Source organism: Suricata suricatta, chromosome 10 (assembly GCF_006229205.1).
Source record: "Suricata suricatta isolate VVHF042 chromosome 10, meerkat_22Aug2017_6uvM2_HiC, whole genome shotgun sequence".
Classification (NCBI taxonomy): Eukaryota; Metazoa; Chordata; class Mammalia; order Carnivora; family Herpestidae; genus Suricata; species Suricata suricatta.
In genome coordinates, this window is record NC_043709.1 from 48,505,543 (window position 1) to 48,531,555 (window position 26,013).

At 43.4% G+C, this 26,013-nt stretch overlaps 1 protein-coding gene across 1 annotated transcript in view; it reads left to right on the forward strand.

The window, feature by feature from the left end:
• GRIP1 (glutamate receptor interacting protein 1) overlaps window positions 1-26,013 on the forward strand; it is a 228,996-nt gene that overhangs the window by 194,520 nt on the left and 8,463 nt on the right. Inside the window, exons 21-23 of the mRNA XM_029954085.1 lie at window positions 7,920-8,076; window positions 8,883-8,994; window positions 13,591-13,824. Coding sequence (XP_029809945.1) covers window positions 7,920-8,076; window positions 8,883-8,994; window positions 13,591-13,824 — 503 coding nt within the window. The remainder of the gene's footprint in view (window positions 1-7,919; window positions 8,077-8,882; window positions 8,995-13,590; window positions 13,825-26,013) is intronic.

Below are 26,013 nucleotides of genomic sequence, written 5' to 3' on the forward strand. Positions count from 1 at the left end.
CAAAACTTACTTTTGAGTGTCTTTATCATCCTGAGGGCCCCTCTTCTGAGTATGTTCAAGTTTAACTTTATACTTATTAAAGTGTAGCTCTCAGAAAGGAACAGCCGGCAGTCCAGAGCAACTGAAGCCTTCATCACTGAAGATTTTAGAACCTGTGAGCAGAGCTTATCTACCTTGACATAAGAATTTTGGTGGTCAAATCGTGTCACTCATTTTGAACTAATTGTTTACCAAGACCTCAGAGTCTGCTGCTTTTTCTTCCTTTTATTTGTATGATTAGGTTAAAGCCAGATTATTAGGTTATTTGGTCATTATTAGGTTATTATTAGGTTATTGTTATTAGGTCTCTCCAGATTGTGCTTGTAAAGTTGACTTTTTTATTTTTTTAATATTGATTTATGTTTATTTATTTTTGTAGGAGAGAGAGGCAGAGTGTGTGCAGGGGAAGAACAAAGAGAGAGGGAAACACAGAATCTGAAGTGGACTAGCTCCGAGCCTGACATGGGGCTCGAACTCACAAACTGTGAGATCGTGACCTGGGCCAGAGTCAGTAGCTTAACAGACTGAGCCACCCAGGCTCCCCAAGTTGACTTTTTAAAAGTAAGGCATAGAACCATACTTATTTTTGCCTGGTAAATACTGTGTTGTGAGAAATAGATGATTTCTTCAGCCTGCCCCTCCAGCCTCTCAGCAGACTTCCTACCACATCCCAGGAAGACCTTGCACATCCTCACTCTGCCCTGCAGTCCACAATAGCTGTCCCATTCCCAACGAGATGTCACACCTCCATGATGCACACCGTCCTCCTTGGGACCAATGTCTCTGCAGCCACACTCCTTCATGTTCTCTGCTCTTCTCCAAACTGTCAAACTTGTCCTCTTCATTTATTCAACAAATATGCAATAGCTGGACTACCATAAGGCCAGTGTACATGGTATACAATGATGGGCACAAGAGTTGTGGTCCCTGTTCCCATGGAAGAAGCAGCCCACTTGAAGGCCCAGACAATTAACAAGTTCCCACAGTGCAGAGTATTACTTACTTAGTGCAGAAAGAAGTAGCTGTAGGGAAAGAAGTGTGTTTTAAGGAGTCTCGGGGCGCCTGGGTGGCTTAGTCAGTTAAATGTCCAACCTCAGCTCAGGTCATGATCTCGCGCTCTGTGAGTTTGAGCCCCACGTCGGGCTCTGGCTGACAGCTTGGAGCTAGAGCCTGATTCAGATTCTGTGTCTCTCTCTCCCTCCGACCCTCCCCTGCTTGCTTTCTTGCTCACTCACTCTCTCTCTCAAAAATACACATTTAAAAAAAATGTTTTTAAGAAGTCTCACAATGGGATGAGTCTCAATTCTATTGTGCAACTCTAGGAGGCAGACTTTTTCTCGTCTGCCTCTGGGTCAGCTTCTTCTATTTCCCATTCTCCTGACCCATATATTCATTCCTTCCTGCCTTATCGGAATCTTATGCTTTGGCCCCCTTGTCTTATTTATGCCTCCAAGTCAGAAAACCTTTTCCTCAGATTTAGCAACAGGGAGAGTGACAAAGTGCTTATACTTGGACTCTGTCATTCGCATGGACGGTATAGCTCTTTTGGTGTCTGTAATTCTTGACTCTCAGCTCGGGTAGCTATGTTTCTGTCTTATCTCACCATAATCTTTAGATATTTCTTTTGAGTTCATTTTTTTCAGCTTTATTGAGACATAACAGCAAAAAAATTATATATATTTAAAGTACACAATGTGATAATTTTGATGTACACACATATTGTGAAATGATTACCATCATCAAGTTGATTAACACATCCATCACCTTACATAGTCACTGTGTCTGTGTGTGTGTGGTGAGAATGCTTAAGGTCTACTTTCTTAGCACATTTCAAGTATATAATACTTAAAAAAATTTTTTTAAACATTTACTTATTTTTGAGAGACAGAGAGAAACAGATCATGAACAGAGGAGGGGCAGAGAGAGAAGGATACACAGAATTGGAAGCAGCCTCCAGGCTCTGAGCTGTCAGCACAGAGCCTGACCAGGGACCCGAATCCACGAACTGTGAAATCATCACCTGAGCCAAAATTGGATGCTCAACCCAGTGCGCCACCCAGGCGCCCCTCAAGTATATAATATTTTTAACTATAGTCACCATACTATACTTTAAGTCCCCAGAACTTATTCATCTCTCCATTTCTCCAACCCCCCAATCCCTGGTAAGCACAGTCTACTCTCTGTTTCTATGAATTTGACTTTTTTTTAAATTTAGGCTTTACATATAAATGAGCTAGTAGTATTTGTCTTTCTCTCTCACTTATTTCACTTGGCATAATATTCTCCAGGTTCATCCATATTGTTGCAAATAGGATTTCCTTCATTCTATGGCTGAATAATTTTCTGTCATGTTCTGTATACATATATACATACTATGTTTCTTCATTCATTCATCTGTCGGTGGACACCTAGGTTGTTTCCGTATCTTGACTATTGTGAATAAAACTGCAATTATGTTAGATCTTATATATCTTATATATTATACCGACTACATTTTCTTTTGGATATATACCCAAACGTGGGACTGCTGGATTCATTTCGAGGTCATTTATATCACTTGTATTTTCTCAGAAAAAAAAAATCTGTTTCATACAGACTTTTAAATGTATTTGCATACAATTAAGGAATTTCTTATTTCTTTTTATTTTCTTGGTTTCTATAATTATTTCCCCAATACTGCCACATATTTGGCATATTTGTGTTTTTATTCTTTTTTCCCATAAGCATACTGGTAACAGTTTATTTTTGTTAATATTTTCCCAAAGAACTGACTCGCATTTATTTATCAGTAGTATTCTTGTTTTTTTAAATACGTTTTTACTTTTAGTTTGATTAACTTTACTCCATTCTTCTTACATTTTCTGTTTATGACTAGAATTGGATGCATGATTTATTTCCATGCTTCCTTGTAATTTTCATAAGGATATTAATGGCTGAGAAGAGACACCAGCATTATGAAAGTGTTGAATCACTATGTCATACACCTGAAACTAAGATTACACTGTAGGTCAACTAGAATTTAAATGAAAACTTAAAGAGAGAGACACCAACATGTAGAGTCAGAGAACCCACGCTCCCTTTAGTTAGGGAGCACAACGTAGTACATAAGGAGGGTGGCACAGGGCAGAAGACTGAGCAGTATTCTCCCCATTGGGAAGCCCTTTCTTTTTCTCTTCAGTAGCTTCTGATCTCTACAAGCTCATGTTTTATCTCCTTCTATCATGTTGCCTTGCCCAATTTTCCTTGAGTTCTTCTATCTCTGCTTAGATCTCTTGCTTTAGAGCAGTGGTGGTTTCAATGTGGATTTTTCAAATCTTGTGATGATATATTTAGTCATACTTATCATTTGCTCCATGGCAGCCTTTCACTCATGAGTATCCTTCTATTACTATCCATCTGCTATTGCTTTGTCTTTTCTGTTCCTTCTCTCCTTTCTTTTTTTTTTTAATATTAACTTGTATACATCTTATGCCAGTCCCTTTTCCATTATTGCTCATCTGTAAATGAGATGACTTCTTTCTTAGCTGGAAGTTTGAAAGAGGGTCTGAGACAGAAGAGCCCAAGTTGGGCTCCAGGCTAGGAAAAATGACCCCCACCCCCACCCGGTTCACAGTGACCTGTGCTGAGTGCATTCTTCCTCAGCCCACAGGGATGGCAGTGGTAGGCGGCTAGCAATGCAGAATTCTTCCCTGCTGGCCTGCCTCACTGCCCGACTGCTTCCTGCAGCTGGCGGCCTGTCTGTAGGTGTTGTCCTCCGCCCAACTGCCTGGCTTACCCTGGAGCCAGACTGGACCACCAGCACGTGCTGTCCATTCCAATGTCCCAAACAAAGGACTTGTTTTGCTTTATGCCACAGCCCCTGCTTTGGAAGCATGGGCCCTCTCTGAAATCGCTGGCCGTAGGGGTCTCCTCATGGCTTCTTATCACCACTTCCCATCCCTGTTTGACCCATGGAATTTGATCGCTTTTTTCATGTGTTTATGGTTTGAGATTCTAGTTTTGCTGCAGATGAAGTTTATGTTATTTGTCTTCCCTTTTGGTTCTGAGAAGACTTCTAGAAAAGGTAGAAAACTATTTTGCCCTTCTATCTCAAGACCACATTCTCCTCTAAACACTTCAAATGTTTCTTGGCTAGAACAATTACAAGTAGTTACACAAATGTATGACTTGGTTTTCTCATTCTTAACAAAACTCGATTTTTACAAAACAAATGTTGGCAGGGAATAATCTGGCTTCTCTCCCATACTCACATTGGCTTCCAAAAGTGAAAGTAATGGCAGGAGCTACAGCTGAAGTCTGAATTCCAAAACCATTCTCTGATTTCAGATTTTATGAATATGAACCAATATTGTTCAGTTCCCTTTTTTAAAATTAATAGTGTGAGTTAAGAGCTATAAATGTAAGATATTAATCTGCACAGTATTTTAGTACTGAAAACCAAATAGTACAATATTGGAGTATCAGAATTTTATAAGTATCTGAAGTATAGTTACCCTCGAAATAAAAATCATTATACCAAGATCTCATACACTAGTAGAAGTGCCAACATTTGTAATGACCTATTTTCCTTTACGCTGATGAAGAAAACTAAACATTACTCTCAGTGAAAGGAATCTAGGCTGAATTTTTTTAACTTTATTTATTTATTTTGAGAGAGAGAGTATGTGTGCACACAAGCAGAGGAGGGGCAGAGAGAGAAGGAGGGAGGGAGATTCCCAAGCAGGCCTTGTGCTGTCAGCGCAGTACCTGATGCGAGACTCGAACCCACGAACTGTGAGATAATGACCTGAGCTAAAACCAAGAGGCAGATGCTTACCTGACTGAGCCACCCAGGCGCCCCTGGACTAGATTTTATACCTTGTATCAGTCTGTATCAGTTTCAAGCACAGAGTTCTGTGTGATGTAGTTAACAGCTGGTCATCAGCCTCATCTCCTGGCATTTCCTTGCAGGGCCTTTAACTCTACACATCCTGAACTTCTCACTATTCTCTAAGCAAGCTTTGGTCTCTGGTACTTTATAGCTCTAGGTATTTTGATATGTTATCAATCCCTGCCTTTATCCATTCTAAATCAGTGGAGAAGTAGAAATGGGGGCACCTGGTTGGCTCAGTCTCAACCCAGGTCATGATCTCATGGTTTGTGAGTTCGGGCCCTGCATTGGATTCACTGCTGTCAGTGCAGAGCCCCCTTTGGATCCTCTCTTTCTCTCTCTCCCTCCCTCTCTCAAAAATAAACATTAAAATAAATAAACAAACAAATTAATAAATAAAACATGCTAGAATTTTCCCAGGAAACTAATTGGTCAAGTGGATCAATGCTTATCAGAAAAGGACACTTACCATCTAGAAGGCACCACCATTTAGCACTGGGCTCTTAACGGGTTTGCAGCTACTTAACACAAGGGCGGTGCAGGCTCCCATGATTCTTTTTGTATCACTAAAATGAGACTTCATGTATTGGGGGGGTGGTTTATCTCATTGGGAAGGGGAAAATGGATAGCTTGTCACGGGGATCCAGGAGAAATGCAGTGATGCCCAGTCACCCCCTTCAAGAAGAGATGCACATGTATTCCCCTAATTCACCACTTTTGACAGAAAGCAGCGCATCTGTCACACAAAATGTCTTCGCAAACAGCTAGCTACATTTCTGTAGTTACCCGAGAAGAAAATGAGATATTGAACTGTAAATATTTGCTCTGCACTGTGGACTTCTAATGCTTGGTATCCTACAACAGAAGGTTCATATAAGGTACTTGGAGCGTACTTGGGTGTCTCCCTGTGTTCTTGAGATCAAATCCTTTGGATCAGAGCATTATCCTTTGGACATCCTGCTTCCCCCGCATGCTCCTAGTAAGGATGGCATTATAGGCTCCCACAGGTTGAGGGACAGTGAGTAAAACGAAGTGGGGGTGCCATGGAGACAGTCACCTTAGGTGATGCCGTCATTTCATTGTATGTGAAAATGGGGGCCCCAGCCTGTTTGCTGTAGTAACTGTTTTTAAATGCAGTAAGAAATACATATTACATTTCAACCCACGATACACATGTAAGCACCTACAGAGACGCACGCACGCACACCCATAGCAGGCCCCTGACCTGGCGGGCGAGGCCGTGCGTCATGATTACAACGCAAGCTTGAGCGTCCAAGCTGCCAACAAGTCCTTGCTCTCCTGTTTAAACCTCCCCCATCACGCATTTACAGCTGTCATCTAAGTTTTTTCTCCCCAAATTTAAATGCTTGCAGAGACTATAACTTCCAGTTTGCCGTTAGTATGCCTTAAATCTATTTTTGTCAAAATCTGGAGCCACAGATTTAGCTCAAATGTATGGAAAATGTCCATTATATAACCCAGTGGCCAAAGCCTTCCCTCATTGCCTCGCCTATCAAGCTAATCAGACTTAACTCCCTGTCAGAAATGAAGTCAGTCTTCATTGTGCAATTCAAATAAAATAATGTGCCCACCTCCCAACCAACAACTGTTTTGAATTCTAGCTCTGAGACACAGAGAGATGGGTGAATGAGAGAGTGGGGGAAAGCCTTGCCAGGAGTCTGTGCCTCTTTGAAATAAGGCACTATTCCCAAGAGACTTTCTCTCCGGAGCGAGGCTTTCCCAGACTATCCCTTGAATTGATGACTGGGGTTTTTTGCATTCCACAGCCAAGCTCCTTCAAAGATTTGAGATGGATAAGACATGTGTCTTTCATTTCTAAAGTGGCAGAAGACCAACTGTGATGGGGTGGGGGGCGGGAAGCAAGAAGGGAGAATCAACAGATCTCACATCTCAGATCTCCGGTCCTTGTGGTCCTTGTCAGTAGGGCCGATTTGGGGAAGACATGCTTAAGGAACTTGAGGGTCTAAGAACTGATTCTCCTGGGGCACCTGGGTGGCTCAGTTGGTTAAGTGTCCAACTTTGCTCAGGTCATGATCTCACAGTTCATGTGTTCGAGCCCTGCATTAGGCTCACTGGTGTAAGAACAGAACCCACTTTAGATATTCTCTCTCTCTCTCTCTCTCTCTCTCAATAAATAAACTTAAAAAAATAAATACAGAATCGATTCTCCTAAGGTTATGACTGACCCCCCAGGAGAGTTTGCAGATACCCCTAGGTACCTGAACCATGGTTTTAAGCCCTTAGTATCCTCATCTGTAAAGTTCACATAGTAATAGTACCTACATTTAAAGACAGTTATGGAGAATAAAGCACTTAATGAAGCCCTGGGTGCCTAAGCACCCACTATGTGTTTGCTATTGTCGTTGCTGTCGCGCTTCTTATTCCACCCCCTCCTCGCTGACCAGCCATTTCTCATTGGATTAAGTCGTCCTGACATGAGTGAGCCACGGGCCCGCAGAGCCAGGCTCCATCCACACTTGGCAACCAGCAGCCACTTGGCCACTTCGTGGGCCTGGAACCCACATCTGGTGGCAAATTTCAATCATAAAAGGACAGACCTGGGTCAGAAGCCTTCACATGCCCTGGATGTGATCACAGGGTTGTCTGGGCAGGAAATGCAGGATTCTCTCATTTTAGAACTTCCTCTAGAGAGAGTTGGGTACAGGGCTGGTGGGTACCTCCCCGAGTCCAGTCGATTTCCTGCCCAGACGGAACAGGAGCCCTCATAAATACAGGCCCAGCACCGTAAGCCCGCCAGCATATGTCTGAAGGTCTTCCCTCAGGGCTGTTGGAATCAGGTGACATAAGATGTGCGAATGTGTTTCAAACATAAGACTTGAGGATTATCTTGATCGCTTTTAGAATCCCAAAGTCCGTTAAGGTCAGCTGCTTAAACAAACTAATGGAAACCACAGAAAAAGAGGAGTTCCCAAACAGGTCTCTCTAATCTTTCTCAGGAGCAGAAGATGACACTTTGTTGTTTTTCTAGGCTCAGGCTTTCAGGCGTCAGGCTACAACTTCAACACATACGAGTGGAGGGGTCCGAAACAGAGAGGCAGCCTGTCCCCAGTCACGAAGCCACGAAGCCAGACTTACCCAGACGTGGGGCTGGGTAATGAAGACTGGGACCGGTCCACAGTCAGTGGGTAAGGCTTTCATCAACTGCTGCCCTGTCCAAACTGCTTTGTGGCCATTAGCCCAGATCTGAATCTCTCTACTTCCAAGCATGGCACATATCGCTAGCGTCGGAAGCATTATGGGAACCGGTGTCATCATGCCAGCCCCATGGCAGGGCTCAGAGCCTTGTGCCTGCCCAGCTGGATCCTGGGACCACCCCACAGCTGAACAAGAGCTCATTTTCCCCTAATAAAGACAACAGCACGTGGGAAAATGTACATCTGCAAACCCTGTCCCCACTCTCTGACTGGTCACCTCTCCTTTCATTTAAAAGGCTGCTTCATACTAGCTTACATTTGAAAAAAAAATACATCAAGGATCCCATGTTTTGAATTGAGATGTATTTTAGCCTTCTGTTCCTTACCAAAATATTTTAAGGAAATTCACAAAAGCCGATAGCACATAAATGATCTCTCCTGACATTTACAAGTGGGAAAATGTTTTTCTCTTAGAGGGAAGCTTGATTTCTTGATTTCTCTTGCACTAGACAGAGCAGTTGAAAGGTATTCCCACATGATGCCATGTTGATACATTTCACCCTGAAGGAGCCACGAACTTCCTGAAGTTCAGTTAATAGGACTGTGGTCCTTCCCTCCCTCCATTCTCTGAGATACTCTGCATTTCCTAGAGCACCCTTACTTGGCCCTTCCAGTTGGAAGAAAGCCAGCTCCAAAAAGAATCTTCTTTTTTTTTTTTTTTTTACATGAGATGAAAGAGAGAGATTCTGCATTCTGTCTGGCAAGTTCTCACCCCAGACTGTGCTTTTTGACGACAGTTTTACAGGGGCTCCTGACAGTGCGGAGGCCGAACAAGAGGAGAACTTCTGGTCCCAAGCGCTGGAGGACCTGGAAACCTGTGGACAGTCGGGAATTCTGAGAGAACTCGAGGTAGCCTGGGTCCTGCTACTTGTACTGTTTCTACATTCATTTTTTTTTCTGGTCCTTTTGAGTTTGCATTTATCACATCAGTTCATTTAAAAGCTTTAACCCCTTTCCACAGGAGAAAGCTGACAGGCGTGTGTCTTTGAGAAACATGGCTCTCTTGGTAGCTACCCTTTATGTTTATATTTTTGCTTGTGAAGCTGCCTTCCCTGCCCCCTTGCCTTCTGGACAGCAATTTGATTTTATTGAGTGCAGTTGAAAGTATTTATTTCCCCATTTCCACCCCCACCCCGAGCTTTCTGACTTGTGGCTTCTGCCATTGCTCCCTGCTAACTCTGACTGTACCTGTCTGCCACCGAAGCGCTGGGGAGGGAGCTAAGCCCCCCGGCAGTGGCGCAGCTCATTCTCTTAGTTGCTTTAGAAAGGTTTCTTTGGCATGTGTTCATTTGTACCCGGTATAGCAATTAATTTGATCGTGACGAGGAACATAAGAGGAAATTTTATTTTATTTTATTTTATTTTGCCCTTCAAGTAGCTGACAAGTGCAGCTGGTGAAAATGGCCAGTCTGTGTGAAAAGCAGCCAAAATATTTCACAGTACTTTACTGTTAATTGCAAATCCTGATTCCATATTAATGTAGTGTGAATTCTAGGAGTTGTGGCGAGATGGAACACAATAGCAGGACTCCTGGTGAGCTCTTTAATCAAAGCCGTGAATTTGCTGACGATATTCACACTGTGGTCTAGGAGGTCCTGGGCTGTTTCCTTTTATGTTCTTTTTAAATTTTCTGAGCTGTAAAAAGTAAAGTGGCAAAAGTCTCATTTTTATTTTGATGTCATATGAGGTCCCCAAGTAACCATAAGGAATGTGAATGCCATAACTGGGTGAGATTGCAATTCTAAAACGAACACTCATCTTTATATTATTTTGCTTCTCAACTGCATGTGTGGATATTTTATGTGATTCTAATGTTTGTGAACCTGCAAAGAGAATTACAAAGAAAAATATTAGTTTGAATTTATAAATATAGTATTACCTGGCATGAATCGAAACTTCAGAGCACAGTTAAAGGGCCTGGAGATGGATAATACTATGAAACTTAAATAAATTAAGACATTGGCCATCGATTCCTTTTTAGACAACTTTCAAAAAGAGTAAATGCTTAGGTATCAGCTGGCTTATTTAAACTTTTACCACTTCCTGTATGTAGAATGATTAGCAAAGGGGTCCAAACTGGATAATGAGCTCAATTCTCGATTCTTGAACATACTGCTTTCGAAAGCATGTTTGGCTCCTATGCCTTTTCCACTTTGCATTTTGATACTTCTCTTTTAAAGAAACAGCTATTCTTCTAATAACTTCTTTTACAGCAACTAAAACAAGGGTGCTGTTAAAAGTGGCACAATGAGGTTGGGTCTTCACTCATTCCACTCAATAGCCTAGTCACTGTCCCCGTTAGCTAGCAAATTGAGTTATCTAATGAAAACAACCTCTATGAGCATAGAAATTATGTTGCAATAGCCAATAAACTTTTTCTAACATAGCTCCAGGCAGGTGTGGCCCTTGAGATTATAGATCCAGAAAGGAAATGGGTTGAGTGCATAAGCCATAAGGAAATTAAAGTCCTCAATGAGGAAGGATGACTGATACCATCTACAGTCTTATGTATACTTTTATCAAAAAGAATATCTACTCACTAGTTTAAATGAACTCTGATCATGCGATTGTAAATGTTACTGTGCAAAAAATATTATTGAAGCTAGTTCCTGCCTATGAAATTTACATCCAGTATTAAAAGTTACAGCATATTATAACCATAATAAATGTAAAAGATTAGCTAGCATGAAAAATGATTACAATTGAAATGAAAATGAAAATTATATTAGTCATTCTTCCCATTAGTTAGCAATAATTTATGTTCAACTTTAGCACTGAGAAATGGTAAAACAGAAGAAAAAATTTCAGACTAAGACTTTGGGCAAGTTACTTAATCTCTCTTACCAGATATTTATTCCTCTGCAAAATAGGGGGGTTATAATAACTAATCCTTATATGGCACTTCACACCGAACACAACACTTAATTGTTCAATAGAAATTATTATTTTTGCCACTTTTATTATGAACAGTGCCTTAACTATTTTTTTGTTTAGTATAATATAGGAAGAAATTCTAACTAAGTATCAGATAGAAAACTCTTGAACATACCCCACTAAGTTATACATATGTCAGTTATCTCAATGAAAATTTGGGGGTTATAACTATAAATTATGAATTGTGCAAAATGGAAATGCAGTAGAAATTCCTGAAGTGAAAACAAATCCTAGATAATTTAAAATAATCATTTTTCACCTTTATTTTAGTTTTTATATTTGTATTTTAATTTTTCTATTCCTTCATAGTAATTCAACTGATGTCCCCTTTAAACAAAGGAATCAAGCTGTGCTTTGGAAACTTGGTTCCATCCAAACTCCATCTAGATCACTTTGGAATTTCTGTAGTGGCTAAGGCTCAGGAAAACAGAAATGTGACTAAGTATTTTACTTCCGACGTGTTTCCTCCTGGTCCCCTGAAAAATAAATAGATGTTAATAAAGCAAATAACGGGTCTAAGGAGGTAAAAACAATAGCTGGATGGTCAGCACAGCAGGAAAACAATCACTGGGCTCTGTCATGGCCACTAGACAAAAAAATGCTGTATGTGGGTTAAGTGCTGTAAAATAAAGATGTTACGTGACACCAACAAAGCTTTCCATTTTAAAAAAGGGATGTAGCTGAAATAAAGCAGTAATAGGGTTAATCCACCTTGGTTTAAATAGTAATCTCCTAGAAAGTCAATGATAGATGCCTCAACCGAATACTTGACCGGGCAGCATTATAGCCTGGTAGTCTAGAATAAGGCTGCTGGAGTCAGAGGGTGAGGGCTATAATCTCAGATGCTTGAGCAACTTGCTCAACTTCTCTGGGCATCCCTTTCCGCAACAGAAAGGGGGAAGTCTAACTATAATGCCTATCAGAAACTGATCATAAATACTAAATGACATTCTACATACACACATAAATCACACTACGTATGGTATTGTGTGTGCTACCATGTTCATGGTCAATGACCAGGAAGCTTTCTCTTACAATTACAATTTTCTCTTTCAAAATTACCAGTAAGATAACTGACCTAGTCAGGGTATTGGTCATTGGTTCTGTTCTTTTTCAACAGAGTTGTAGATATAAGTACATATGCACCAATACTTGTCTGCAGTCCAGAGACCTTATTAGTGGTGTATGTAGAGTCGAACAGGTGAATCTCAGAATCACAAAACCGTAGGGAGATAACAAATGAAAGCTCTATCACTTTGCAGTGTTCCCTTCTAATCAATCATTTTAGATGGTGCCCTTGGCTCCATCTATGTGATAGAGCCTATGTGACCTTGAGTAAGTCAGCCTCTTTGTGCCCCAGTTTCTGCACCTACAGATTAGGAATAACAATAGTGTCTGTTTCATAAAGTTGTTGTGAAGCTTAAATAGGGGAATACAAGGACTCAACGAAGTATGGTTACGTTCAGCATCAGTGTTCACGTAAACCAACCATCACACTGCAGCCAGCACACAGCATGTGGAGTTTTCTTTCTGTTGCCATGACTTCAGGCACGTTCACCAATGCTAGTTTACCATTATCTGGCCGTCCTATCAAGGAGGACGGAGCTGGCTCCAGGCATAATTTTAGAATTTTAGCAGTCCCTAGCCATAAAAAAATGAACATTCTCAACAAGACATTGGTTTCAAATGCTTTTTTCATTTCACTCTAAGATTCAGTCATTTTTGGGATCTAATCTTGCCTTTCCTTGCATATGAACATATTTGAAACTGAACAGACTTCCCAGTCACTGGTAAAAATCCAGTCTAAGCTTCACAGCTTTTGAGCAAAGGGTTGAATCCGGTCACACAATAAATGATTACTTCTCTGAGCATCTTACACAAAGACTGTTTCCACGAAACGTTGACCCATACACTAAATACGTGGAGACATCGCTGGTCTACAAATTTCTGGGGCAGGTCACATGACCAAAGGAAAGACAGTATGCTAACTGGTAGGCAGGCCACACTGGGTAGAAGCCCTTGCATTTGTATCACTAGCCCAGTTTCAGCCCATCGTTACCTCTAGGTGGAGCTAGAGGCAGCATTGCAAATAGAGGCTGCCTCCATTGAAAAGTTCTTAGACCATTTCTATAAGACAGATTGAAGTTGCTTCACGAATCCCATCTTTAGAGCCCACTCAGTGGAAAGTTAATGCCTAAAATGTGGTTTGCAGTAAGCAAATGTTATAGCTTTTCAATTTGCCTCAAAACTGCCAGGGGTGGTATTTGATTAAATAAACTCAATGGCTTAAGTACTTAAATTGGATTTGAGATGTGCATTATAAATGTCACTTGCGAAGCATTTTCCCAGACTTTCATAGTTCAATTAGTACGTCCATTCTCCAGCCTTTGGTTATGCCCCGAAGAGACTGTATTTTGACTGGGCAGAAGGAGAAATGTGCTTACTGTTGAGCAACCGGACCCTGTTCTTAGTCCATGGCTTAATTGTCTCTGAAAATTGTCAATGCCACAGGCAACAATCATGTCGGGGAGCACGATGAGTTTGAATCATGAGGCCCCAACACCTCGCAGTCAGCTGGGGCGACAAGCCAGCTTCCAGGAGCGGAGCAGCTCACGGCCGCATTATAGCCAAACAACTCGGAGCAACACCCTGCCCTCCGATGTGGGCAGAAAGTCTGTCACCCTGCGAAAAATGAAACAAGAAATAAAGGAGATTATGTCCCCAACACCGGTGGAGCTGCACAAGGTCAGGATGCTTTCTTCCCTTTCCTTAGTCACATTGAGTAGCCATTCGGTGCTGTGTGAGCACCCTAATGCAAGCATGGTAATGACATTGAACTATGGACTCAGCCAGAGAGAGAAGCCAGAGCTTAAAGGCAGATCATTAGAGACTTTGGGCTCAAAATGCAATCTTTGGGAGGTTATCCTGTAAAACATGGAGAATTTGCTTTGGAGAAATGAATTTCCTAATGATGTATGTATGGTCAAAATCTTCTTACAAAAATTAGAGACTCATATCCCATGGAGTTTTGATGGATTGGTCCGTCATTTCAACTTCTTTGGAAGTGGGAGAAGGATTTGCTTTCATTTTTTTTCAATGTTTATTTCTTTGAAGAGAGAGCACATGTGCATGAGTGATGTAGGGGCAGAGAGAGAGAGAGAGAGGGAGACACAGAATCCAAAGCCGGTTCCAGACTCTGATCTGTCAGCACAGAGCCTGATGTGGAGCTCAAACTCATGGACTGCAAGATCATGACCTGACCCGAAGTCAGATACTTAACCAACTAAGCCACCCAGGTGCCCTATGGATAGTCTAAATGTCATACCCTCATAGCTTCATTGAAAATGAGCTTCAGGTATAATGTAGGGATGCTTAATCTTTAATCGCAGGCTTATCAGTAGATGGTTATATTGTGCTGAAGACATGAAGTTCTCTTCGAGACATAATTTAGATGTCTTGGGTCAGGACAGGGCACATCCTGGTATGTTCATCTCAGCCTGTGATCGCTGCCACATTTGGCTTCATGGAAGAAAGTACCTTGTGGCAGCCAGGGCTGAATTTAGTTGCTGGCAGAGTTTACTCAAAACATACATAAGGGGCAGTGTTTGCAGAACCCGGGGCAAGCAGAACAGTGGAAAGGAGGTGTCTCTGATTTTCTTTCATAGAACTAATGCTTTATTTAATACATAAAGATGTATAGACAATAATAATCTTGTCCCACTTTTCTTGAGAACCAAGCCCCTCTCTGCAGTTAATAATCTGTTACCTAGAAATTAGTTATTTATCTTACCCAGAAAAGCAAGTATTGATTGAGAGGAGTTAACAGGCCACACACTCCCTTTTTCCTCTAAAGACGTCCATTTCCCTAAGCACCTTATAAAAGATATTTTATATTTCTTGTAGCTATTTATTTTGAAGCTGACAAAGAACGTGGTGAAAGAGAGATATAGAATGAGAAGTTGAGTACTAAACTTTGTGCTCCAGTGCTGGGTTGATTCATTTCCCACTCATTCACTTATTTCATATGTAATACTGCACATGCATTCAGTTAAGTAGCGTGTTGTGAATCATCAGCAGGCTCACCGTCTAGCGGGGAGAGAGTCTGGGAATCAGGGGGAAGATGGGGAGGTAAGTACAATGAGAGAGACAAGACCGGGCTGCCCTGGGGGGCAGAGGATGGGCCCTCACCCACTACAGAAGAGACAGGAAAGACCTGTTAGAAGTAGGTGCTGACTATACAGGAAGATGCAGGATGAAGGAAGGAAGGAAGCTTGTGCAAAGGGATGTCAAAGAGTGTGGTATATTGAGGGAATGGAAATATCCCGAAGTGATCAAAGCCTTGAATTGGAGCCTTGTGCATGAAGAGGAATCACAGATGTACAGAAAAGCAAAGACGTTTCAGATATTTTAGGGCGGGGACCCAGGTTTAGCCCCATGCCCCAAACTAGCTTGTTTCTCGAGCTACCCTGAACTGATGCATCTGTTGGGTAAACACCAGCCTTCACCGCCTGTCAAATGTCCTAATATGCTAACCGACAAACACCGTTAAGAGGCTTAAGGTCGTCTATGGTGGTTAAACAGCAGAAGCTGTACAGTCAGTGCTAACTCAGCTGTACCAAGAAAGAGGTAGCCTAACCTGATTCCCTCAGGCATCTAAGAATCCCACCTTCCCCTCTTCCCCAAAATTCCCTGCCCAGGCAGCGAAGAGCCTACTTGATAACCCTCCTTCCTTCAGCCCCAAAGGGAAAAGTTACCAACATGTACTGAGTTCCTATTATATGCAATACTCTGTATTTTTAGCCCTTACAACAGCCCTTCTTAGCAGATATTTATTATCCCCATCTACAGGATGGGGAAATAGCGAGTATAAAATAGACTCATTTTTCCTTCTAGAGTGAAGCACTTTCCTCAAAGGAAGATTATTGATAGCGCACCAGGACAAAGACCTGTCTCCCCGTGCACTGAAAGCATTTAGCAAAGATCATGACGATGAATGGGGTGTGCAAGTTGTTACAGCTGAGGTTTAAAACAAGTGACTGTGCTGAAAATCGATCTCAGTTTTTAAAAAGGCGTCATCCACTTGCCAGCACGATGAGTGGCAGTGTGCGGACCACCTGGGACATCTGTGTGGCCGTGTGTGAACCAGGAGGCCACACAATCACACTCACGGAGGGACCCACTTGACCTTTTCCCCTCAGTGGTGGCAATAAGTGCATCGTCTGAATTGATCCCAAACAAAATAGGCCTCTTGTAAGTGGATGGTGTCCTGGGCATTGTAAGCCACACAAAAAGATGTAGTCAAAGGAAATGTAGCCAGGGCGTCGACAGGGAATTCTGGGAGCGGTGTATGCTCAGACCCCAGGCATCTTTTATTTGTTAAGCGAACTTGGTTATTCCTTAGGCCATCCGCCTGCTTGTTGTTAAATACATTCTCCAGTTTTGAAGTGTGTGAGCAGAAAAGTCACCCAGACTGTGGCTGAGCTTGTATGTGGCACGTGGGTGTCTTTTGAACATGGCAAGATCGCTTGACACCACGGAAAAGCACAGTGACTTGTTGGTGGGATTGAGCCATGTTCCCAGTGAGGCGCTGCCAGCCAATACAAACTCTTTGTAAAAATGAGGAAAAGGCACTCTTTTGGGTGGTGGTCGTGGAATTTAAAAAACATTCCTCCTTCAAGTTGAAGATCACCCCGAGCTGGCTTGACGAGTGGAGTGAGGGCTGGTTTTTGGTTCCCTGAAGCCCCTTGGTGGATTTTTGCAAATGGATCTGGTGGAGGAGTTCCCAGGGGTGACGAAGACGAGAGTGAAGGGCTGGATGAGGTAAATGGCACACCATTCTGAACGAGCTTGGTGTCATTTTCCATTGCCATCTTTCTTATGGCTGTTTGTTCGTCGATGGAATCTGTCTCCTTGAGGACAGGTGACAGATCTCTTTATGTCCAAGCCAGCACCTACTAACTCATACTGTGTTCACTGGAAGCTAGATCAAGAGGATATGAATGAGCGGGCAGTATCCATCCTCGTTCCTGGGAAGGAAAAACAAAAGGCAAAAACAGCTCCATCTCCAGATGATGGGTTACGAACGTCATCTTCATACAGAAAGAATACAGTGTGGGTTTATCTTCCAGTTTCTTGGGTTTCAGCTTCTTTCCATTATTTGCCGATGATTTTTCCAACGAGTCCTCCTTGCCATTCCTTCTCCTCCTTCAGGCCTTCAGAAAAGCCCAAGCTCAGGTCAGAGTCAATAAGGTTTTCTTTCATTTCACGTCATCTGCTGTGTCTGAAACGCTTCCAGACCTGGCAAAGTCTTCCTTCAAGCTGTCTGCATCCATTCCCCACCCCAAAACTTACTTGTCCTTCGTAACATTTGGAACAGACATAGAAACGCAGCCCCACTTTCTTCGTTGGCTGTGTGAATGGGGGAGAAAATTAGAGCCAACATGATGGTCTGATATTTGGTAGGGTGCGGAGGACAGTGGGAGGGGTCACAGAGAAGTAATACTCAAGTCCCCTGAGGCCACGACCTTCAGACAGTGTTGGCGGAGACGATCCGAAATACATTTGACCTCACAATTCAGGACAGGCATACATCCACACTCATATAGGAGTGAACCCAAAACTTGGCTGCACAGTTGACAATAACATTTTCTACTTCTTATGGGTTTTTTTTCAAATTTACTCTCATATTAATCTGATCTCAAAAGTTATCAGAGTCTCAGTCAAAAGTTTGCAGACTACTGCCTTAGACGGTAGTTTAGCATAAAAACCTCTGATAATCTTTACCATGATTACGTGGGATGCTTGTTAGAATTCAGTTTTCTAAACCCCACCCAGACTTACCGGGACGGCACTTTCTGGGAGTGCAGGCGCGGAAGCTGCATTTTAGCAACCTCCTCATTGGGCTCTTTTGCACCAGAAAGATCAAGAATCACTTCTTCAGGTTTTGCCAGTGTGGGCGATTATTCTGTTTCAGCGAGATCATTGACAACAGCTGGGTGGCAGGGTAAAAAGAAAATGAGGTAGGGGCGCCTGGGTGGCTCAGTCAGTTGGGAGTCCAACTTCTGCTCGGATCATGGTCTCACAGTGGATTCGAGCCCCACATCCAGCTCTGCGTTGACAGCTTGCAGCCTTGAGCCTGCTTCAGATTCTGTGTCTCTCTCTCTTTGTGGCCCTCCCCCACTCACACTCTGTCTTTCTCACTCTCTTTCAAAAATGAATAAACATTTAAAAAAAAAAGAAGGAAATGAGGTTGCATCTTCAGCCCTAGCCCTATCGCGTCTGGGTTTTATCTTTAAGATGAATTCCGGTTTGTACTCTAGCTTGCCACAGATTCTTCCTCCTTGCAGATAAGGAGCCTGTGATCTTAACTACAGTTCACTGATAGCCCTTTCCCTTCTGACACTTCCATATCCTTTAGGTCCACTTAATCTATTTCTGAGACGAATTCTAGCTTCACTTCTTTGCATACTTGAAAACAAAAGGATTTTTTTAAATATTTTTTAATGCTTTATTTATTTTTGATACAGAAGAGACAGAGCATGAGAGGGGAGGGTCAGAGAGAAAGGGAGACACAGAATCCGAAACAGGCTCCAGGCTCTGAGCTAGCTGTCAGCACAGAGCCTGACGCGGGGCTCGAACCCACGAACGTGAGATCTGACCTGAACCGAAGTCGGAGGCTTAACCGACTGAGCCACCCAGGTGCCCCAAAAGGATTTTTTTTTCTGTAGAGTAGAAAGTTTCCCCACATTCAGAATGTTTGGACTTTTTTTTTAAATGTTTTATTATTTATTTTTGAGAGAGAGACAGAGTGCGAGCAGGGAAGGGGCAGAGAAAGAGGGAGACACAGAATCCAAAGCAGACTTTAGATTCTGAGCTGTCAGCACAGAGCCTGACATGGGGACTCGAACTCACAAGCTGTGAGATCATGACCTGAGCCAAAGTCAGACACTCAATGGACTGGGCCACCGAGGCACCCCATGGACTTTTGTTTTTTGAGGTCAGTTTATTTATTTTGAGAGAAACAGAGACAGCAGAAGTGGGGGAGGGGAAAAGAGAGAGGAGACAAAGAATCACAAGCAGGCCCCCTGCTGCCAGGAGCTTGAACTCAGGAAACCGTGAGATCATGACCTGAACCTGAATCGAGTCCAACGCTTAACCGACTGAGCCACCCAGGGGCCCCTGGACTTTTTTTACTTAAAAAAAATTTTTTTAAGTTTATTTATTTTGACAGAGAGGGAGAGCATGAGTGGGGTAGGGGAAAGAGAGAGAGGGAGAGAGAATTTCACGCAGGATCTGTGCTGACACATCATAGACCCCGATGTGGGGCGTGAACTCATGAACTGTGAGCCAAAATCAAGAGTCAGAGCTTAAGCAACTGAGCCACTCAAGCACTCCACCCCGAGACTTTTTTTTTTAGGTCATAATTGACATTTCCTTTTGCCTTGTCATTTGTGTTTTTAAATAAAATTTTACTCCTTAATTGTATGCAGTTATTTTGTATTTACCATTTTACAGAGAGGTTTTAAAAATACTTTTTCAGCATCTGCTTTTACTTATGGCTGCTGGTGGTGTGACCTGGAACATTTAGGTCACCTGTCAGGAACCTCTTTATTTCTTACAGCTGTCCTTGCCACCATCAACTTTTTTCCCAGCCCAAGTTCACTTTGCATTGTCAGTGTATCTGAATGTTTTCATAGATGATCTTTGTTTTCCTTGATATGATAAAGTTGTTTTTCTCCTTGTAAGGAATGTCGTTTTCAGTGCCTACTGGCAGCTTATTTTGCAATATTCTCCCTGAGTCAGGAAAAGAGGCTCAGCCCTAGGAGGAAATATGAAATGCAAACACATATCTTATTCAGACACATGCCTCTTTCTTCACCAAATATTTGGAGTTGGTACTCAAGATCAGATGAGTCCTCATGGCAGGTATAGACCTTCTCCAAATAGCTAGTATAGAATTGTCTTACTATGGGAGTCACTAGAAGCTACAAATGACAAACTGAATGTATGAACCTTTTGCTTTTCCCTACCCCTCTTTGCTAGCTGCAGTTTCTCTTTCTCCAGGCAAGGGGTGATCAATTAGGAAGAATACAGACTTTGTTGTCAAGCAGACCAAAGTTTGGTCACAGTCTGATAGTCATTAGCCATGTCACTTGTCTATACCTTAGTTTCTCATTTAGCGAAGGTGGGGGCAGGATCCTGCTCCGGAGAGGAGCCTTCACAAACAGCATTTTCCCTGAAGAAGTCACCATCATTCAGATGCTTGCCTTAGCCATGCAATGTCAGAAACCCAGAAAATCAGATCTCCGCAGCATCTCAGCCTGAAAAGAAGATTCAGCCGCTGCCTTCGAGCCCCTGAAAGGAGACGTAAACCAGAATGAGACTCTGTTTATACAAAGACAAGTGGATGAGTGTCTCGTTACTAGTCACCACCTCAGTCTGACGAACATATGCTCTCCCTGTAAAACCAGGGGCAGCAAATAATCAGCACATTGTAGGAGGGCGTGATGTGTGGATGTGCTGGAGGCTGCGTTGCATGTTTTAAGTGAGTAATGGCATTCAGCCCTGACAGTCCTCTGGAAGGATCATTCCCTCAGGTATGTCTATGATTCTGTTAAAAGGTGCTCTTCAGAATATAGAAAATGTAATTTTTTTAAGATTTTGGGTTTTTTTTAGTTTATTTTTGAGAGAGAGCACACACAAGTGGGGGAGGGGCAGAGAGTGAGGAAGAGAGAGAATCCCAAGCAGAAGAAACCTTCTGTATCATCAGTGTGGCAGGGAAAGCAGTAAATCTAGGAGTTTCCCAAGTTAGGATTAAAGCTGTCCTGTGACTTCCAGGGGGGAAAAGGCAGAGCCCTTAAGGTTATCTTTTCATTTGTGACTCTGCCTGGCCAAGCTCATTCTGCATCTTACAACTTTTCAGCAAGTTGCCATCCATCTCTGCCGAGTCTGAGCTGGGAGCCATGCAAATGTGAGTCCAACCGACTGGCGGGCCCCGGACTCAGACGACCTCAGGAAGTCCCAGTGCTCCAGTGTGCCTTATGTTAGAGCTCCAGTGTTAATAGCTTCCCTTCAGTCTAACTCTGGCTGGGGATCCCTCATCTCATCCTGTCTTTATGTCTCTCTGCTGTGATCAAATATGTTCATTTGTAGGTTGTAAGATACTATATTCTCTATAGGATGTTCAATTACAAATGGCACAGCTCTCTGAGGGTCACTTTGTTCCCCTAACGTCCTGATCCCTGGACAGTAGCCTGTAGGACCTCTTCCTTCACCATTGTTCTGTCCTATTACCTGTCTGGTTGCCGTAAGGATTATACTGATAATGGTCTGGCCCAGGCTTGTCTTCTTTGCCTTAGACAGATAAGAGCTTTCGCCTTATTCCAGGGATCTTTGTAGTGTCAGACTTCCTGAATGACAGTGAGCCTGGCCCTGAATTCCCACAAGCCCCAGAGGCATGAGTGGAGGGCATGCCTCCCAACTGGAGATGCCAGTGGCCCTTGAAGCGAGGAGGCCCACCGAGACTTAAGGAGAATGGAGGGAGGGAGGTTACAGAGGGACTTGGCAGGGTCAGAAGCTGGAGGAGAGCCGGGCCAGGGCAGGCCTGGGAGCCAGAAAGCAGAGGCAGGAGCAGAGGGAGCTGGTGCTGAGTAACCAGGCCGTCCCGAGCAGAACCCTGGACCAGAGACTCTCCCGGCTGATCAGCTCAGTGGTGGCTGGGACAAGGGAACGGGCTGGTGGCAGTGTTGCCGGGTGAGGTGAGGAGACCCTGCGCCCTGGGGTCTCGGCTCAGTTCATCCTAAAGATGTCACTGAACGTTCTCAGTCTCCTTATGAGAAAGAATTCAAGGACAGACACGAAACACAGTGTAGAAACAGCACCGGCAGGAAAGTTTTTAAAATGAAAGTACGCTCTTGAGATGTGAGATCGGGTGAGAGAGAGAAAGAGAGAGAGAGAGAGAGAGAGAGAGAGTGCACCCTGGGGCTTGGCTTTCTAGCTTTTACTGGCAGTTGTTAACAAGGAGGTAGAACATTTATTACTTGGGGCATAGACGCAGGGGTTCCTGCCTTTTCCTCCTTACTTGGTCAGGGGTTTCCTCTCATGGCACCTGCCATCCTGGGCCTTTCTGGTTTGATCCGGCTTCCTGTGGAGTGCTGCCAGAACAGGATAGCTGGCCATGACTTTCTCATTGCCGTCCTCCAGGCGTCCTGTTAGAACCGAACTGCCTGCCTGCCTACTCTGACAGCAGAGCCAGCGATAACTAGGTGACCAAGGTGCCCATGGCGTGGTCTGACCCTCCAGAGAACTGGAGACTGATCTAGCTCTTTTCTCTTCGATGTGACGTGAAGCGATGGTAGTAAAGTTGCTCTGACCTGAATTGGGAAAGCAGTCCGTAAATCCATCTCCAGTCTTTAAAACCGTGATGCTCCCCTTGGTTAGGACTCCATTCTCCAAGAGCCAAGTTAGCCCTGACGTGCTCATACTTAGAGCCACAATCTAAGCCACAGAATCTCTCGTTGTTGAGCCCCTACTTCCCAAGCCTGTGGTGCCGCACGCTTGCCAGGAAGCAGCAGGAGGCAGTGTTTGAAGCAGCCGTCCCTTTCTACCCTCTGCCAAGGAGACTCCCCAGACAGGAGGGCAGCAGCTGCCTTTCCTGACCCAGTCTATCTTGAAGCCCAGTCTGAGTGGCATAAACTGAAATCCTTTCCTCTTGGGCTGGAGGAACATGGTTGGGAGGCCATACCTTTTTGTTCCTTCCAGCCTCACAAGTAGTAATAAGATTATCCTCCAAGTCAACATTACTTGAATTATCGGGTTTAAAGGAAGAAAGCTACCCCTGTGGCGCCTCTAAGAATAAACCCAAGTGCATGGCGACTGACGGGCAAACTAGTGCCATCTCTGAGTAGCAGGTGTCAATTTGTCCCTTAAGGCCATCAGGCAAGGGGCTGAATGATAGGCTGCCAAGGCTTCAAAAGTGCTTCTGGGACAACTGTCACTTGCTGTGACTTGATCAAGATAGTAGACACAATTGGCCTTAAAACCCAAGTGGGGAGAATTGCCTCTTCAGTTTAAAGTCTTTCACATGTGTCAAAACTGAAAACAGATTTCTAATCTTGGCCTTGAGGACATTGTTCAGACGTGAATAGGCTTGCTTAGAAATCTAAAACAAGGCTCAGCCTGAGTTGTGGTGAACCCTTCTGCGTCCTGTTAAAGTTCTGTTCTTGGGAGGGTTAGAAACAATTGCAGCATATGCTGAAGAATAGTTAAAACTGAGCTGAGCTTTGTAAAACCACGTTCTTCCCCAGAGTTATGTTTCAAGAGGCTCATTGGCCCTTTTAGAATGGAAAAACCTAGCCTCATGTTCATAGTCCAGGTTCCCCAGCTGCATCCGTTGATCAGCACAGAATAGAGACTCCACAAGAAAACTTGATTCCCAGGAGCCAGAGCGGGGGAACATGAAAAGCTCAAGGAGCAGAAGTTTAGGCAGATGTTCATGGAAAGCCACAGAAGGGGCTCTGATGAGAAGAAATACAGCAGACATGATAAATTATTCATCTGTTGCTTGTTGGGCAGTTGGAAATGGATAAAGGCTGCCTGACCCTTGAGGAGATTATATGTCCAGGAGGAAAAAAAAGATAAATCATGAGTTAGTGGAAGGAACACAGCAAATGAGGTCAAATATTCAAGTACTGTATCCTAGAGCTTATGCATTCTAACTGGACAAGTACGTCCATCATAAGAGTCCGTGTTCTCATTAGAAGGAAAGGAATAATTCTGCTACACAAGATTGCTAGGAGTTCAAAAGCAATCTTATGTAAGAAAGTCCCTGTGGAAGGAATTCATCTGTGGCAAAACAAAAAGTGGGGAGCAGGGACTGAAACCTTAGAATCCTTAGAATTCTTTTTGGACAGGAAATAAATCAGAAGTAACCACCCCCAAGCTCCATGCCAGCAGGAGGCGGCAGCTCCATGGCACAATTTATTGTCGCTGCTTTGAGAGCAGCCAGCTGTGCTCCCCATCTTTGTGAATTACTGCATCCTGGAATCTTCTCTTTTGTGTCACTTTAAAATAATTTCATTTTTGTTATTGGCTATCTCCAGGAGAACTGTAGCGTTAGCTCGTAAAATTCCTTTTCGTCTAAACTTAGGGAGTCATTCTAGAGAAACAGATTTGTTTCAAATCCAACCCATTGGTTCACCTCTTATCTTGAAGAGTTTGCCGTCAAATCTAAGGCTCAGGATAACCAAGCCTCATGGCCAACAACTCTGACCTTAAAGTTAATGAGCTAATCTGTCAGCCTGCTCTGGTTGATGTCCAACTCAAATATTGTGGTTAATGTACTGCCCTTGACTGGTGTTGGCATTGTTTGGTGCCCCTCCTGGGCTCTGGCCGTGGAGCTGACATCCAAGAATCCCAGGCCAGTTGAGCAATGAGGAACTTCACGGTTATCCTAGGCCCACCCCAGATGCTCCCCCCAGTGCAAGAATACTGGTTCTTGTGTTAGAAAACATGCCTTAGATCTAAGATAGAGGAGGGCTTCTGGATGTCCATGGCAAGCATAAGCTTCACGACCCTCACATTCGGATGCACTGGGGCTGGGCCTGCAGAGAAGATGCCCCACTACCCATCCAGCCAGAAGCACAGGGTCCCTAGGACCCTCGCCCACACCTAGCTGTAAGTGGAGCCGAAATAAGTGGGATGCACAGCCCTCTGGGACTCATGGTGATGGTCCCTCACCAGGAGTGCTACTTGCCACGTGGTGAGAACATGACTAGAAACAAAGATACAAAGGGCCAAAAGGACATGGAATCCCACAGACAAGGCGCAGACAAAGCCAAAGAGGGGCATAGAAGCAGGAACCTTGAATAAAGAGATTCATCTACTGAGAAGCAGGGCCCAAAGAATGGCAGACTATGACCAATCCTACTAGCTCTTTGCTTTTTCCTCCTCCTCCTCCTCTGCCCCTATTCCTCCTCTTGCTTCCATTGAGAAAGGAGCATGAGGATGGGAGGAAAGGAGCTAGAATATAAACTAAAAATGTTTCCTCCAATTAAGTCACCTTTGAGGATTGGCTGATTCCAGATTGGGAGCAGGAAACATACATGAGAGTCATGATATCTTGGAGCCAGAAAGCAAAGAGGTTACCAAACCAATGGGTCATATCAAAAGGACATAGACGTTAACATGAAAGACTCCCCTTAGCCAAAGATGAGAACGTTTGAGCACCCAAAAGAGTAATGATGAAGTTAATTGAAATCCATTATCTATATATAAACCCAGAGGTTTATAGGGATAGTTAACAGAAGTCACCCCGCCTCCCCACTTAAAAAAACCCTCTTTGGGACACCATTGGAAACATTTAGTGTACCAGTTCCCTATACTAATAATGAAAGGAAAGAATTAGCATTCATTCAACCTTTCTGGAGCAAGCTGCACTTCATAGTAACCAAACAGCACTAACTGAAGAAAGGAGAATTCATTACCAAAGAATTCTAGCTGGGGCGCTTACGTGGCTCAGTCAGGTAAGCATCTGACTTTGGCTCAAGTCATGATCTCAAGTTTGAGACCACATGGGACTGTCTGCTTCAGATCCTCTGTCTCTGTCTCTCTTTCTCTCTCTCTCTCTGCCCCTCCCTGGCTCATGCTCACTCTCTTTCTCGCTCTCAAAAATAAAATTAAAACAAAAAGGAATCCTAGCTAACAAATACGGAAGTTATTATAAAAATTAGAAAAAGAGTATTGCTCTGAAGCTCTTAATGCAATTAATTGATTTAGACAATGGTCACCATTGGTCAAAACTTACATTTAGATGAGAGGTTGATGGGGAGCCTTACAATGGAGGAATGAATCAGTCCTTACCTGGACACCTCCCCCCTCACGTGGGAGGAGTAGACATCGAACGATGTGATGTCATAGGAAGCACACTGGTAATCT